This window comes from Lagenorhynchus albirostris, chromosome 2 (genome assembly GCF_949774975.1).
Source record: "Lagenorhynchus albirostris chromosome 2, mLagAlb1.1, whole genome shotgun sequence".
Lineage (NCBI taxonomy): Eukaryota > Metazoa > Chordata > Mammalia > Artiodactyla > Delphinidae > Lagenorhynchus > Lagenorhynchus albirostris.
The window spans coordinates 105,266,815-105,282,352 of NC_083096.1; the positions used below are offsets into that span (position 1 = coordinate 105,266,815).

A 15,538-nucleotide genomic window follows, 5' to 3' on the forward strand; every position below is an offset into this window, starting at 1 on the left:
GATATAAGCTGGAGGGCGAGGGACAAATTGGGAGATTGGGATTGACATATACACACTACTACATATAAAACAGATAACTAATAACGACCTTCCTACTGTACAGCACAAGGATGGGAAAAGAACCTAAAAAAGAGTGGATATATGTATACGTATAACTGATTCACTTTGCTGTACACTTGAAACTAACACTGTAAATCAACTACAATAAAAATTAAACAAACAAAAACGAAAACAAAAGATATAAGTAATGTTTAGTGGAAGAGAAAATAAAACAGTATTTAGATTTAAGACAATAAAGGTAACTCATTTACTTTCTTCATGCCTTAGTCTACTATGGATTCTGCAAGGCAATTACATAAAGTCAAAATAACTGAGAAGGAAAATCCTAATATTAACACTAACCTGAAAGTTCGGACAAGATTTTTAAGTTGTGTGTGAACATCTCCTAATGTAATCTGAAGAGGCCCCATAAGTCCAGGCAATCTGAAAATAAAAAATTACATTTCCTTTAAAATATAATTATATAGATACATTTCTGGGGGTCTTGCCTAAGTCTGGATTTTCCATAGGGAAACACTGAGGTGGAGACAATTAAGCAAGGTTGTAACTGGTAAGAAGTCATAAAGAAATATTTCAAAATAATTCCACACTCTTATTTTGTAGCCTATGCTACAGAATGAGGCACTGAAATGCAAAAATATCATTTTGGCTGCCATCTATATTCTTGTCTCTAGTATTTCTTAACTTTTTATTTTCAAATATTAAATAAATGGAAAGAACACAGGCCAGAAGAACTGCCCTCCAAATGGTCCAATATGGGAGTGTGGCATATTTCTTATTACATCCTTATGGTAAGAGTAAACATTGGTACATTTCTAGAGAGCAATTTGACAATATATACTAATATTTTAAATGTGGACACTCTTTGACCCAATAGTTTTACTATGAAAAAATTTATCCTAAAGAAATAATCAAACATAAAAAAGATGGTTATTGGAGAAATATTTTTAGTAGTGAAAAAATGGTAACAAATGTCCATCAATAGGTGGTTAAATAAATTATGATATAACCAAATAATAAAATCTTTAAAATAATAATATAAATCTATATTTTTTAATGTGGAAAGATATTCATGATAAATGTTAAGTGAAAAATGCATATGTAGTATTGTTCCATTTTCATAAAAACATACATGTTATAATGCAATTGCATATCACACATAGTATATATCGAACATATGTCATTCTCTCTAGGTTTAGACTATACCAGAGGGAACCAAATGGAATGAATATACACACACCAGCTATACCACATATATGTCAGGGATAAACATCAAAATATTAATAGTTACTGTTGAGTGGTGGAATTACAGGTGATTTTCGCTTCCTTATTTATATCACTTTCTACAGCCTAAATCTTCTGGAATAAGCATGTATTACTTTTTAAAAAAACTTATTATAAAACTTTAAAACACGTTTCAAAATAGAGACAGTAACAATAACCCCATATTTCTATTTCCAGATTCAATCTCCCTATATTTTGCTACATTTGCTTCATTTTTCCTTCCTTTTCTTTTGCAGTATCTTAAAGTAAATCCCTGACATCATGTCATTTGACCCCTAAATTATTCCTTATTTATCTCTAAATACAAGTGCATTTCCGTATATAATAATAAAACCATCACACCTAACCAAATTAACAATTCCTTAATATCATCTAATACTCAGTGCATATTTCATGTTCTTTGATTCTCTAAAAGTTTTTTGTACAGTTGGTGCTACTTTTACAATGAGAAAAAACTAAACTGCTTTCATAAACAACCAACCAAAAAAATCCCTATGTCACTATAATTATTTTGTTTTCAGTGTTCTTTGTGCTTCTTCTTAAATTATTCCACCACTTCTCAAATTTAGTTCCTGCCCTAATATCGATAACTTGGTCTTCTAGCAGGGTTCCTTTTGGTATCTTCTGTTGTAGCCCAAATTCCTTCAATGACATGCCTATGTGGTCTTAAATTTAAAACTGGGTACTTTCATTAGATAAAAAGTCTAGAAAACTATTTTCACATAAATCCCTACCTACTAATTACATGCTAGTATAGTTAATCTATCCCAACTTTCAAAACCTTTGTAACTAAAATCAAGGACTGATATCTTCTTATTCTATGAATCAGACAGATGGTGACTTACACTGTTGTCTAAACTAATATTTAACAGAAACAAATGTACAAGTATGAAGAGCAGGTAAAAGACAAAACAGATTTATTATATATGAAGAGTCTAACACACAACAGGCATTCAATAAATATTAATTTAAACACTTATTTAACATGTAAAATTTAGAGAAGTAAGCTGTTCAAAATACTATGGCTTCTAGAAAATAGGCTTTTCTTATTTTTTAACTACTACAAAATTAAGACTTCTACACGTGCACAGCACCTTAAATATTGACTGAAAAACACCTTTCTGTCTTTTCTGCTGAAGAAAAAAAATGCTGGTTGAAAAGTTCAAGATAGCCGTCACACCTCTGAAAAAAAGATTTTCAAGCTCCTTTTGAAAGAGAAACCAAGATTGCAATTTTCAAATGTCATTTATGACTGGGCTAATTACAAGAACAACAACTTCCACTACGGGAAGCTTAAAACTAAATTGCAAAATTCAGGTTGTTGAGTGTGAAACGGTTCTATGAATATGTATATAGAATAAGTCAATAAACCGTTAAACCTTTATAAAATCTTATTTACACGTGAAACTGATGTGACACATTTACCACAAATCAGTATTTAAATGGGTCTAGCTCTGATATTTTTTCCTGACTTCACTAGATTATTAAATGGGAGTGAGGCAGTTTGATTTTCTACTCCCATAATTTCAACCTTCCTCTTTATTATGTGTCTCTATGTCTTCTACACAAAACAATTTCAATATTCTTTGGTAGGACATCTTAAAAATCTAAATTTCTCAGGTGACAAAATCCACATAAACTTTACACGTTATTCTTCTGTTCAAAATTCAAGGATTACACCAATAAGTTATGAACCCACACATACCAAATTAATTTAAATATTATAAACATGGAATGATAATTACATACTTACATTTTACTCAATTTTTCAAGTACGATGCGTTTTCTAATCTGGTTCTGAGAACTTGAATCTATCAGTGGAAAGGTGGGATCATGCTGAATCACATTTTCAAACAAAGCAAAATAAAATCATAAATTTACATTCTTTCTTTGATAAGAACAACAAACATTAAAACACAAAAGTTTATACCTGTGGTATGGTAGAATAAAAATTAGACTTCAGAATTAGAATATTTAAATTTGAGTATTGACTCAGTCAGTAGGCTGGTATGAACTTGCTTGAGCCATCTGCCCTCTTTTGAGAGCATTTTCTCATCTGTATAATAGGGATACTAATACCTTCTTTATTAAATGAGAAAACATATATAAAAAGACTTCATAAAATGCTAAATACTATATATATAGGAGATTAAAGGACTAAAATTATCAAATGCTATAAATGTATTATGGGAAATTCCACTTCTAGAAACGGCAGACAAGATAATTCAAACCACTTCTTCTGCTGAAAAACTGAAAAAACTGGGAAAAAACCCACGATTGTTTGAAAGCATCAGAGAGCTAATAAGGTAGTAAAGAATTATGAGATTCTGAGATTCTGGAGAAAGTAATTCCAGAGAAGGCACTGACTAATTCCAGAAGAGGCAATTTAGATTATGAGAACCTGAGCATCAGAGTTCAGGGCATGCCAAGAAGTAAGAGGTACTGTCAACCTACCCCAAACTTGAGAACAGGACTTAGATGGACCATACTCCAGGAGTAAGAATGAAGAGGAAATGGACTGGCTCTTGCAGGGACTGAAGCCCAGCTTCAAATCATCTTAATCACTGATTGGATTAAAGTGATTTGGTGGGACTTCCCTGGTGATTCAGTGGGTAAGACTCTGCACTCCCAATGAAGGGGGTCCGGGTTCAAAACCTAGTCAGGGAACTAGACCAGCAAATCATCTGCCAGAAGCAAACACAAATCTGTTCTAGAGGAAGATAACATCAGCCTGGGTTTCAAGCTATCTCTAATTTTTATTATGCAATGTTTGCCACATAATAAAACAATAAGAAAACAAGACAATATGATCAAAATCTGAAACATTAGCTCATAGAAATCAACCCCTAGGAAATCCATGTAATGAAGTTATCAACCTTATTTAGAGTAACTATGCTGAATATATTCAAAGAAAAATAACAAGATGGAAAATTTTAGCAGAGAACTGGAAGCTATATAAAAAAACCAAACAAAACTCCTAGTAACTGAAAAAACAGTATTTAAAAGAACTCAATGGATAGGTTTAATAACATAGTAGAAAAGACTGAAGAGAGAATACTGATTTGGAAGATATCCAGAATGAAGCACAGACACACACCCCTCTCCTCCCACCCCCCGGCTTGGGGTAATGCAAAGCACAAGAGAATATAAAAAACAGAAGATACAGTGAAAAAGACTAATGTATCTGCAATTGGAGTACCAGGTAGAGAGGAAAGGGAGAATGGGACAGAAGCAATACCTGAAGAGATAATAACTGAGAATATTCCAAAACTGATAAAAGAAATCAAGTCACAGATTTAAGTATACAACAGCCAAAAGAATAAATACAAATATAATCACACACAAAGCATTCTAAAATTGACGGTAACCAAAGACAAAAAAAAAAAAATCTTAAAAGTAGCTAAAGGAAGAAACAGTATTTTCAAATAAGAGAAATAAATGGAAGCCAAAAAACAATGAATATGTATTTTCAATGGGCTGCAAGAAAATAACTACTAATTTAGAATTAATTTAGAATTCAGTGTCCAGGAAAACATCTTTCAAAAGTGAAAGTAAAATAAAGAATGTCCTGACAAAACTGAGAAGATTCATCATTAGCAAACTGGCACTAATGGAAAAAAAGGATATTCTTCAGGCCCAAGGCGAACGATCCCAGATGAAGGAATGGAGATGCAGGAAGGAATGAAGAACAGTAAAAGAGTAATTAATTGGATAAATCCAACTTAATACCAACCATAAACAATCTTGTAGGATTTAAAAATACAGAGACAATAAAAGTACACAACAACAGAGCACGTTAAGTCAAGATGGGGTAAATGGAATTAAAGTTTCTAAGGTACTAATTGTCCAGGAAGCAATAAAAGTATTAACTTATATTAGATTTTAATAAGACACAGATTCAGTTTTTAATCTTTAGGGAAACCCAATTAATGATCAGTAAAAGAATGTATAAAAACTAGCTAACAGAGGGCAAAAAATGGAATAATGATATCTGATCCAAAGAAAGCAAGAAAGGAGAGAAGAACACAGAACAGGTGGGACATGCAGAAAGCAACAAGTGAGATGCTAGATTTAAACCCAAATATATCAATTGTGACACTAAATGTAAATGGACTAAATTCTCTACATAACGGACAAAGATTATCAACCTAGTTTTTTTTAAAAAAAGATAGTCCTTGAAAATACTAATAAAAGAATGAGAGTGTCAGGAAAGTAGATCTTGTAAAGCCAAAAATAAATAAATAAAATCAATGGAGAGCAAAGTCACTCCATATGCTAAGAGGTTAGATTTACCAGGAAGACATAATAATCTCACATTTGCACCCAAGATCATTATCTCAAAATATTAAAAGTAAAATTCACAAAACTGAAAGGAAAAATAATCAATTTATAATTATGCTGAGAGATTTTGACCCACCTTGCCCATCTCTCTCAGTAACTTAAGGAATGAGCAAACAAACAAAACAAAAAAGAAAGAAGGAAAAAAAGAAAGAGAAGAAAAGAAAAAGAAAAATCAATAGTACTTTTATGTGCACACATTTCCCCAGAGAGAAACAATGAAATCTGACTGATACTCCCCACCGTAAACAAAAATCAATTCCAGATGAATTACAGATCTAAATGTTAAAGGAAAAACAAAGCTTCTAGAAGATGAAATAACCTGGGCTAAGTAAAGATTTCTTAAAGAAGTCACTAAAGGGAACCATTAGTAAACTGGACTCAAGACACCATTAATAAGAGGGAAAAGGCAAGTCTCAGAGTGGAAGATATTTGCAATACACAAAAATGGACTTGAATCCTGAATACATAAAGAATTCCTGATATTCCAATAGATAAATGCAAAAAAAGACTTGAACAGGCACTTCACAAAAGAGACTATCCAAATGGTTCATAAGCAGATGAAACAGTACTCAACTCATTAATCATCAGAGAAATGTATTATAACCTAAAATCAGTACCATCGGAATAGTGAAAAGTTACAATATCAAGTATTGGTGAGAATATGGAGTCATGTAAACTCTCATACAGTGATAGTAGAATATAAAATGGCTGAACCATTTTGGAAAACTGTTTGGCATTATCTAGTAGAGTTGAATATATGCATACACTCTGACCCAGAAATTCTAGTCCTAGGTACATACCCATCAGAAATGCATACACATTAAAAGAGAGACATACACAAGAAAAGTTCATAACAGCATAGTTCATAATAGCCCCAAACTGGAAACAGCCTAAATGCTTATTAACATTAATAAATTGTGGTATATTTATATAATGGAATACTATGCAGCAATGAAAGAATGAACTACAACTATCTGCAATGCAAATGACTCATGAACATAATGCTGCACAAAATAAACTGGATACCAAAGAATATATACTGAGTGAATCCATTTACATTCAGTTCAAAATTAGGAAAATTAATCTATGCTATTATAGTCATTAATTTGGGAAAGAGGTAATGATTTGGAGGAGACATAGTGGGGCTTCTGGTTTACTCAAATTTCTTGGCCTGCGTAGTGATTACATTGGTGTGTTCACTTGTGATAATGCAATGAGCTGTACACTTACTATTTGTGTTACACTTCAATGAAAAAGTTTTTTTTCTAATATATATTAAAAAATTTTTTTTAACATCTTTATTGGAGTATAATTGCTTTACAATTTTGTGTTAGTTTCTGCAATGAAAAAGTTTTAGCAACAGAGAAGCAGTCAAATTTCAGGGATTACTTTTTCCTTCTTAAGGCTTATTAGCATAAAAACAATAAAACAAGTGCTATAGTAAAGTTATGCAGCTTAATGACAGAGAACAATGTTTCTCCAGGCTTCATATAAAGTTATGGATGCTGTCTAATAATCCAGTTGAAGTGATTTCAAATATAGTGTTGGGCTAGGTAACATTCTGTAGAAATATAAGAAATTTCTAAAGTTTTACTGTATTTCCACTTTCACACTCTTTTTAAATCTCCAAATGTGTTCTTAAATTTAGAGCCATATTTACTCAGAAAACAAACTCCTATGGTAAAAAAACAAGGTTATCACCTATTCCTCTTCATGCCAAATGACTTCCTTTCCCGAACTACACATCAACCAAAAATGGGTAATGGAAATACTGAAAGAACCTCATGAAATCTCAGCAGCATAACATCAGTTTCTACATATAACTATTTACATATAACTGAGTACCAATTATATGTCAGGCACTGGGATAAATGCTTTATATGCATTATCTTTAAAACTCATAAAAATTGAGTAAGGGAAGCCATTTATAATCCCATTTACAGATAAGCAATCAGACTCAAGAGACTAAGTTTTCATACAGCTAGTAAATGACAGAGCAGATAATCAAATCTACGTTACCTGAATGTGCTCTTTCCATTTTCTCCTATGTCCACTATTTCCCCAATAAGTCTCCTTTACTAAATAATTTTCATTCATAATATTTTAAGTGAGCATGCTTGCCAAATATTATCCAAATATTTTACTATTCAATTAGTAAGTCTATTCCACTGCATATAGTCCCATTGGAAATAAAACACAAAGATACACACCCTCTGTAGAAATCTGAAAGCATACATACCAACGAAGAAAAAACAAGCCTTTTCAGAGAGTCTAGATATTATATGAAGAATTAGGTTTTTTTTTTTTTTTTTTAAGAATTAGGTTTTAAAGAAAACTTTGTCCCACAATTGTAGGCTATTTCTACATTAGAGAAAAATGTTAAATATTGATGAAAATTTCCTGGGGCAAACTTTAACTTATTTGGAAAATAATAATGTCAATACTGGAGATGAAATTTTAAACCAAAGGACTGAAAGATTAAAGAAAATTCTGAAAATTAAAAAAAATTATTCCTTCAGTACTTTTCTTCCTGTTCCAAGATTTATTATGGTGAGTGTTCCACATGTTAGCAATATGGAAAAATCATTATCATTAAGACATACCTCTTCCGAGTCTTGTGATTTGGTGGTTTCTTCATTCAAAACATATCGTCCTCTATAAAACTCCCTGATCCTTAGATTTAATGTTTCAGTTTCTTTTTTCAAGTTCTCATAACTTGGCAGTGGTTTAATGGCTGTATCTGAGGCTCTAAACGGTAAAGACTCATCCAAGCTGTTCTGAGATTCCTGCAAGGCAGGGGAATGACTGTCTGGGTCACAGTTCACATCATCTTCATCAAGTTCTTCTTCCTTAACCAGAGGGGCTGAAGAGGGTTTCAGACATACAGAAGCATAATTCTGGCCATACAAAAACCTCAAAGTTTCTTCTGTCTTCCACTCAATCAAAGTCTCCTTCAGGGCTTTAAGTAAGTTTGCCTTTGCAACTTCAGGGCACACCTGCACTGAACTAGAAGCTGACCTAGAAACTTGGTTCGATTTGGCAAATTTCCTCTTAAAATGCTCAGCACTTTTCTTACTTATGCCTACAAGAGTTATTTTTGAACTACTGTATTTATTTTCAGAAATTTTTGAAGCTTCTAATTTTTCTTGCAGAGACCTATCTGAAGAAATCTGAGTACATACATTCTGTAAAGGAAGTTCACAAGCAGCAGCTTTCTCCTCACTGTCTAATCTGCAATTGCCTAACTGCTCAGTGACATCTATTACTGTCTGTTCTTTGCTTTCATGTTTGGAGTCAACCTTTTGACCAGCTTTCTTTTTCATTATGCTTTTTTTGTGCAGCTGTGGCCTTATACCCGTTGCACTTGGTCTGTTTCCTTGTAGAATGGAGGAAACAAAGTCTTGCTCATTATCACTGCTACTATCATTATGAGTGCCAGAAGAACTAGATTCATCATGCTTCTCAAAATGGCCAGGACTGTCAACATCTGATGTTTTAATGGCCTTACTGCATAACTGTATTTCTTCTCCAGAATGACCACTGTTGAGGGAAAGAAACAAAACAACTGTAACAGAAAAGCAACATGTCCCACAGTATTTATACTTTGTAACTTTCAAGGTAGAAACTTTTATTCCCTGGGCAAGGCCTTATTTATAGGCTTATATTTACCTAGGCCTATATACACACACACATACACATTTCAGAAGAAAGTTATAATTCTATAATTTCTCTACATCTTATTTATTTGATATGTCTCTTTCCATCTTCTTCCCTTGTATTTTCTCGCCGATTATTTTAAAAGTGTTGTAAGAGTATAGCAAAAAACAAAAACCAAACAACATACACACAAAAACAAAAACCCCACAAACCAACATTTGATAATTCCATCCTACTGAATTATTTTGATTTTTGCTTTCTCCATTTCTGTAACTGCTTTATATATCTTTTTTTAAAAAAGGATTCTTTTGAAAACTTCATTATTGGTTTCTCAAAAAAAAATGAGAGGAACTGTTTAGATTTTGAAACAAAAATAAAAAGAGACGTTTAAGCATTTTCCAATTCTGGTTGATAGTTATGCAGAAAATTCCACTGAATGAAAAATTCAAGAAAGTAGCAGAAAATAAAGTTGGCAAATCAACATTTATCAATGAAAGATACTTATACTTGAAAATCCCAGAGTTAAATCACAATGATAATAATAAGACAACAGTTTTCCCTTTGCCTATGTTCCTTTAATTTTCAGATTAGGTTTATAAAAGATTAAAAAATATGAAAGAGCAGAGACAAAGAGAGCTTTGTCTATACAAACTTGAGATAAATAAGGATAGGAGAGCAATTACCCTTAAGCAAATGCACATATAACAACTTTAAAAGATCAGGATGGCAAGGATTCTAGGTCAAGAAGCACCTGGAGGGTGGTGAAAGGGTATATGGGAACTCTCTACTTCTCACACAATTTTTCTGTAAACCTATTTTTTGTATTTTCTGTAAACCTATCCCCCTAAAGCCTATTACAATTTTTAAAAATAAAATGAAATAAAATAATTCAGCAATAAACAAAAAAGCATGCTTGGGGGAAGTGTAAAAGAAGAAGAAAAACAGTTGAAAATAAGGTTGTAGATGGGAATGGAGAAAAAAGATAAGTTCATTCAGTATTTTATACCATTTTTTAGTTAGAGTCTAGCCTACATAGCCACAGACTGTCTCTTGTATCTGAAGTAAGTACAATTTCAAAAAACTTAGAACAACTCAATTTTCATGTATACTTTCTCTTGGAATTGTATGGTAATTATATTTTTCTATACTATTTTGAAGCTGTAAGTTAAAGATTTATAGCGAATAATAAATATCTCTCACTTGTGCTCAATTCCATCTAACTAAGGTAGTGACTAATAACTAGGAAAATTTATTCTGGAAGATAAAAGGATATGTTTTGAGAGATGATCATGGTTGGGCAAGCAATACCATGAGCAAAGTTTAGAAAAAAAATCACAACTTGGAATTTCTATTAATGCTTTAGACACTCTTTCAAATAATTAACTGATACATTAATGTTTTGATGTTCTATAAAAACCTTTCAACAAATGTAATTGGCACAATCTAGTTGACAATGAAGCACAATATCTCAGATGGAAGCTGTGTTTGTGTCATATTTCAACAGGTTCAATTAGACTTCCTTGGTAGGAACAGCTGTACAGTAAATCATACAGATCAAACACATCATCTTACCATCACAAAAGAAAAAAAAGCTGTACAAGGCAAATATTTCTTTTTGTGGGCTAGAATGGGCACTTACATAATGCATTAGCACAGGAAGTCCAAGAGTTCACATCACCTGGTTTACTCTTAATGCTTCTATTAACAAGAATACATAGAAGGTAAGTGATACTGATTCAACCATACCTTTGTCCTTCCTGTAGCAGCTGAAAATCAGGACATCTGTGACAAAAACACAGAAGTAAAAAACTGAAAGCAATTGCTATGTCAAACACTTTCAAGTGTTTATTATAACCGCTTTGGATAGAAAATATAATTTAAAAGGAAATAGTTCATATAAAGATTTTTTAATGTTTTTCTTAAACCACAACATATTATAAAACTCATCCACAAGAAATATGAATTAATCTTTCTAATCCAAAATTTACTTATATTTCAGGACTAAGTTCAACTTCCACTAGCCCAATTAAGTTTTCCTTGACTAACCTGCTAAAGTAAATCTCTCCCTTCTCTAAATTCCAGAGTCATCATTGTCTGTAGAGTTAATACACATTAATCATGTGCTCTTCTATGACCTAACACAGAAATTTTATCTAAATATCTTACTTTTCGTATGTTTAAGTCTAGTTTCTTAACTAGACTACAAGCTTGTTGAGGTCAGAGATTATTTATTCAATATTATAATTCTCCTGTTATTTCCTTTATATGGTCAATAAGACTTTTTGCCCTAATTCTGAGAAAGCAGTTGTATTGTAGCATGGATGTGAGGTATGTAGGTCAGGTGATTTAACTCTAGGGACAATTTTGCTATGCAATACCAGAAATCACATATGGCTGGGCATTAAAAAGGGGGAGGAAAAGGCTCTTAAAAAGCCAAATACAAAGAGGAACAAATACAATAGCAAATGAATCCAAGAGGACAGGAAAACTCTGTAAAGTGCTTCTGAAGTACTCAGAAAAAGTGGCTTCTAAAGACTACAAAACATGTTAAATAAAAGTAAATATTCAAAGAACTAAATAAATGGATCAATATTCTATGTGCACTGATAGAAAGATTCAATATTGTCAAGAAGTTAGTTCTTCTCAAATTGATCTGTGATTCAATGAAATCCCAATCAAAATCCCAGCAAATTATTTTATGGATATTGACAAATTCATTCTAAAGTTTTTATGGAGAGGCAAAGACCCAAAGTAGTTAACGTAATATTGAAGGAGAAGGACAAAGTTGGAGAATTGACACTACCTGACTTTAAGACTTACTATAAAGCTACAGTAATCAAGACAGTGCAGTGTGGCGCTGGTGAAAGAAGAGACAAAAAAGATCATTGGAACAAAATAGAGAGACCAGAATAGACCCACAGGAATAGTCACGATCTCTGACAAAAGAACAAAGGCAACACAATGGAGAAAATATAGTCTTTTCAACAAGTGATGTTCCACATGCAAAAAAATTAATCTAGACACAGACCTTACACTCTTCACAAAAACTCAAAATGGATCACAGACTTAAAAAGTAAAATGCAAAACTATAAAACTCCTGGAAGAGGGACTTCCATGGTGGTCCAGTGGTTAGGACTCCATGCTTCCACTGCAGCACTGCAGGGGGCCCAGGTTTGATCCCTGGTTGGGGAACTAATACCCTGCATACTGCTTGGTGTGGCCAATAAATAAATAAATAAATATTTTAAAACATCAACAACAAAACTCCAAGAAGATAATACAGGAGAAAACCTTGATGACTTTTTAGATACACACCAAAGGCATGATCCATGAAAAAAGAATTGATAAGTCAGACTTCATTAAAATTAAAAGTTTCTGTTCTGTGAAAAATACTGTCAACAGAATAAAAAGATAAGACGCAGACTAGGAGAAAACATTTGCAAAACACATATCTGATAAAGGACTGTTATCCAAAATATCAAAGCACACTTAAAACTCAACAGTAAGAAAACAAGCAACTCAATTAAAAAGTGGGCCCAAGACCTTAACAGATACCTCACCAAAGAAGATAAACAGATGGTAAATAAGCATATGAAAAGATGCTCTACAACAGCAGTCCCCAACCTTTTTGGCACCAGGGACCGGTTTCGTGGAAGTTAATTTTTCCACGGACCAGGATGGGGGGATGGTTTTGGGATGATTCAAATGCATTACATTTATTGTGCATTTTATTTCTATTATTATTACACTGTAATATATAGTGAAATAATTATACAACTCACCATAATGCAGAATCACTGGGAGCCCTGAGCTTGTCTTCACTTGCCACTCACTGATACGGTTTTTTTTTTTTTTTTTTAAACCGATAGGGTTTTGATGAGAGTGTGCAAGCAACTGATTTATTACGGTCTTTGTGCAGTCAAACCTCTCTGCTAATGATAATCCGTATTTGCAGCTGCTCCCCAGCACTAGCTTCACCACCTCAGCTCCACCTCAGATCATCAGGCATTAGATTCTCATAAGGAGCGTGCAACCTAGATCCCTTGCATGTGTAGTTCACAGGAGGGTTCAAGCTCCTATGGGAATCTAATGCCGCTGCTGATCTGACGGGAGGCAGAGCTCAAGAGGTAATGTGAGGGATGGGGAGTGGCTGTAAATACAGACGAAGCTTCGCTTGCTGGCTCGCCCAGCCACTGCTCACCTCCTGCTGTGTGGCCCAGTTCCTAACAGGCCACGGACCAGTATTGGTCTGTGGTCCGGGGGTTGGGGACCCCTGCTCTACAAAAGTCATCAGGGAAATGCAAATTAATACAACAAGATACCACTATACATCTATTAGAATAACCAAAATCCAGAACACTGACAAGATCAAAGGTTCTGAATGTTTGTGTCCCTTCACCCCCAAATTCGTATGTTAAATCCTAATCCAGGGCTTCCCTGGTGGTGCAGTGGTTAAGGATCCACCTGACAATGCAGGGGACACAGGCTCCAGCCCTGGTCCAGGAAGATCCCACATGCCGTGGAGCAACTAAGCCCGTGTGCCATAACTACTGAGACTGCGATCTAGAGCCGGTGAGCCACAACTACTGAGCTTGTGTGCCACAACTACTGAAGCCTGGAGGCCTAGAGCCCGTGCTCTGCAACAAAAGAAGCCACTGCAACGAGAAGCCTGCACACTGCAATGAAGAGCAGCTCCCACTCACCACAACTAGAGAAAGCCATGCGCAGCAACGAAGACCCAACGCAGCCATAAAAAAAAAAAAAAGAAAATCCTAACCCAATGTGATACTATTAGGAGATGGGGCCTTTGGGAGGTGATTAGGTCATGAGGGCAAATCTTTCCTGAACGGGATTAGCGTCTTTATAAGAGAGGCCAGAGAGATCCCTTCCCATTCTACCATGTGAGGACATAACCAGAAGTCTTCAACCCAGAAGAGGTGTTCACCCAACCATACTGGCACCCTGACAGATTTAAGACTTCAGATTTAAAACCTCTATAGCTATGAGAAGAAATTCCTCTTGTTTTTAAGCTACCCAATCCATGCTATTTTGTTATAGCAGCCTGAACAGACTAAGACATGCACAAAAGACCTCACCAAAGAAGATATATAGCTGGCAAACAAGCATATGAAAAGATGCTCCACCTCATATATCATCAGAGAAATGCATATTAAAATAATAATGAGATATTACTACACACCTATTAGAACAGCCAAAATCCAGAGCACTGACACCATCAAATGTTGGTGAGGATGTAAAGCAATAGAAACTCTCATTCACTACTGGTGGGAATGCAAAATGGTACAATCACTTTGGAAGACATCTTAGAGACGTCTTACAAAACTAAACATATTCTAACCATACAATCCAGAAATCATATGCCTTGGTACTTACCCAAAGGAATTGAAAACATGTCTATACAAAAACCTGTATGCTATGTTTACAGCAGCTCTATTCATATTTGCCAAAACTTGGAAGTAACCAAGATGTTCTTCAATAGGTAAAGGGATAAATACTAGGCACATTCAGACAATGAAATATTATTCAGTGCTAAAAAGCAATGAGATACCAAGCTATGAAAAGACAGGGAGAAACTTAAATGCTTTTTACTAAGTGACAGAATCCAGTTTGAAAAGCCTACATACTATAGGACTCCAACTATATGACATTCTGTAAAAGGTAAAACTATGGAGACAGAAAAAGATAAGGGGTTACAGAGGTTTGCGGGTAGGAGACGAATAGGTGGAGCATAGAGGATTTTTAGAGCTATAAAACTACTCTGTATGACACTGTAATGGTAGATTCAAGTCATTATACATTTGTCCAAACCCCAAACTGTACACTAAGAGTGAACCCTAATGTAAACCATGGATGTGGGTGGTAATGATGTGTCAATGCAGGCTCATCAATTGTAAGAAATGTACCATTTTGATGGGGGATGCTGATAATGGGGGAGGTTATGCATGTGTGTGGGCAGGGAGTTTATGGGAAATCTCTGAACCTTCCTCTCCATTTTGCTGTGAACCTAAAATTGCTCAAAAAACAAAGTCAACTGGGACTTCCCTGGTGGTGCAGTGGTTAAGACTCTGAGCTCCCAATGCAGAGGGCCCGGGTTTGATCCCTGGTCAGGGAACTAGATTCCACATGCATGCCACAACTGAGAGTTCCCATGCCGCAACTAAGGCACTGGCGAGCC

The 15,538-nt window shown here is 34.3% G+C and overlaps 1 protein-coding gene across 7 annotated transcripts in view; it reads right to left on the minus strand.

The window, feature by feature from the left end:
• Window positions 1-15,538, minus strand: part of RPAP2 (RNA polymerase II associated protein 2) — an 81,852-nt gene that overhangs the window by 45,873 nt on the left and 20,441 nt on the right. For 6 of the 7 annotated variants that reach the window (XR_009538881.1, XR_009538882.1, XR_009538880.1 and 3 more), the window contains exons 7-10: window positions 11,089-11,124; window positions 8,289-9,225; window positions 3,098-3,180; window positions 403-483 (exon numbers count right to left, since the gene is read on the minus strand). Coding sequence is in view for 2 of the 7 variants with exons in the window: in XM_060139571.1 (XP_059995554.1) it covers window positions 403-483; window positions 3,098-3,180; window positions 8,289-9,225; window positions 11,089-11,124 (1,137 nt within the window). In the remaining 5 variants the exon portion in view is untranslated. The remainder of the gene's footprint in view (window positions 1-402; window positions 484-3,097; window positions 3,181-8,288; window positions 9,226-11,088; window positions 11,125-15,538) is intronic. The other variant, XR_009538883.1, reaches the window with a different exon arrangement.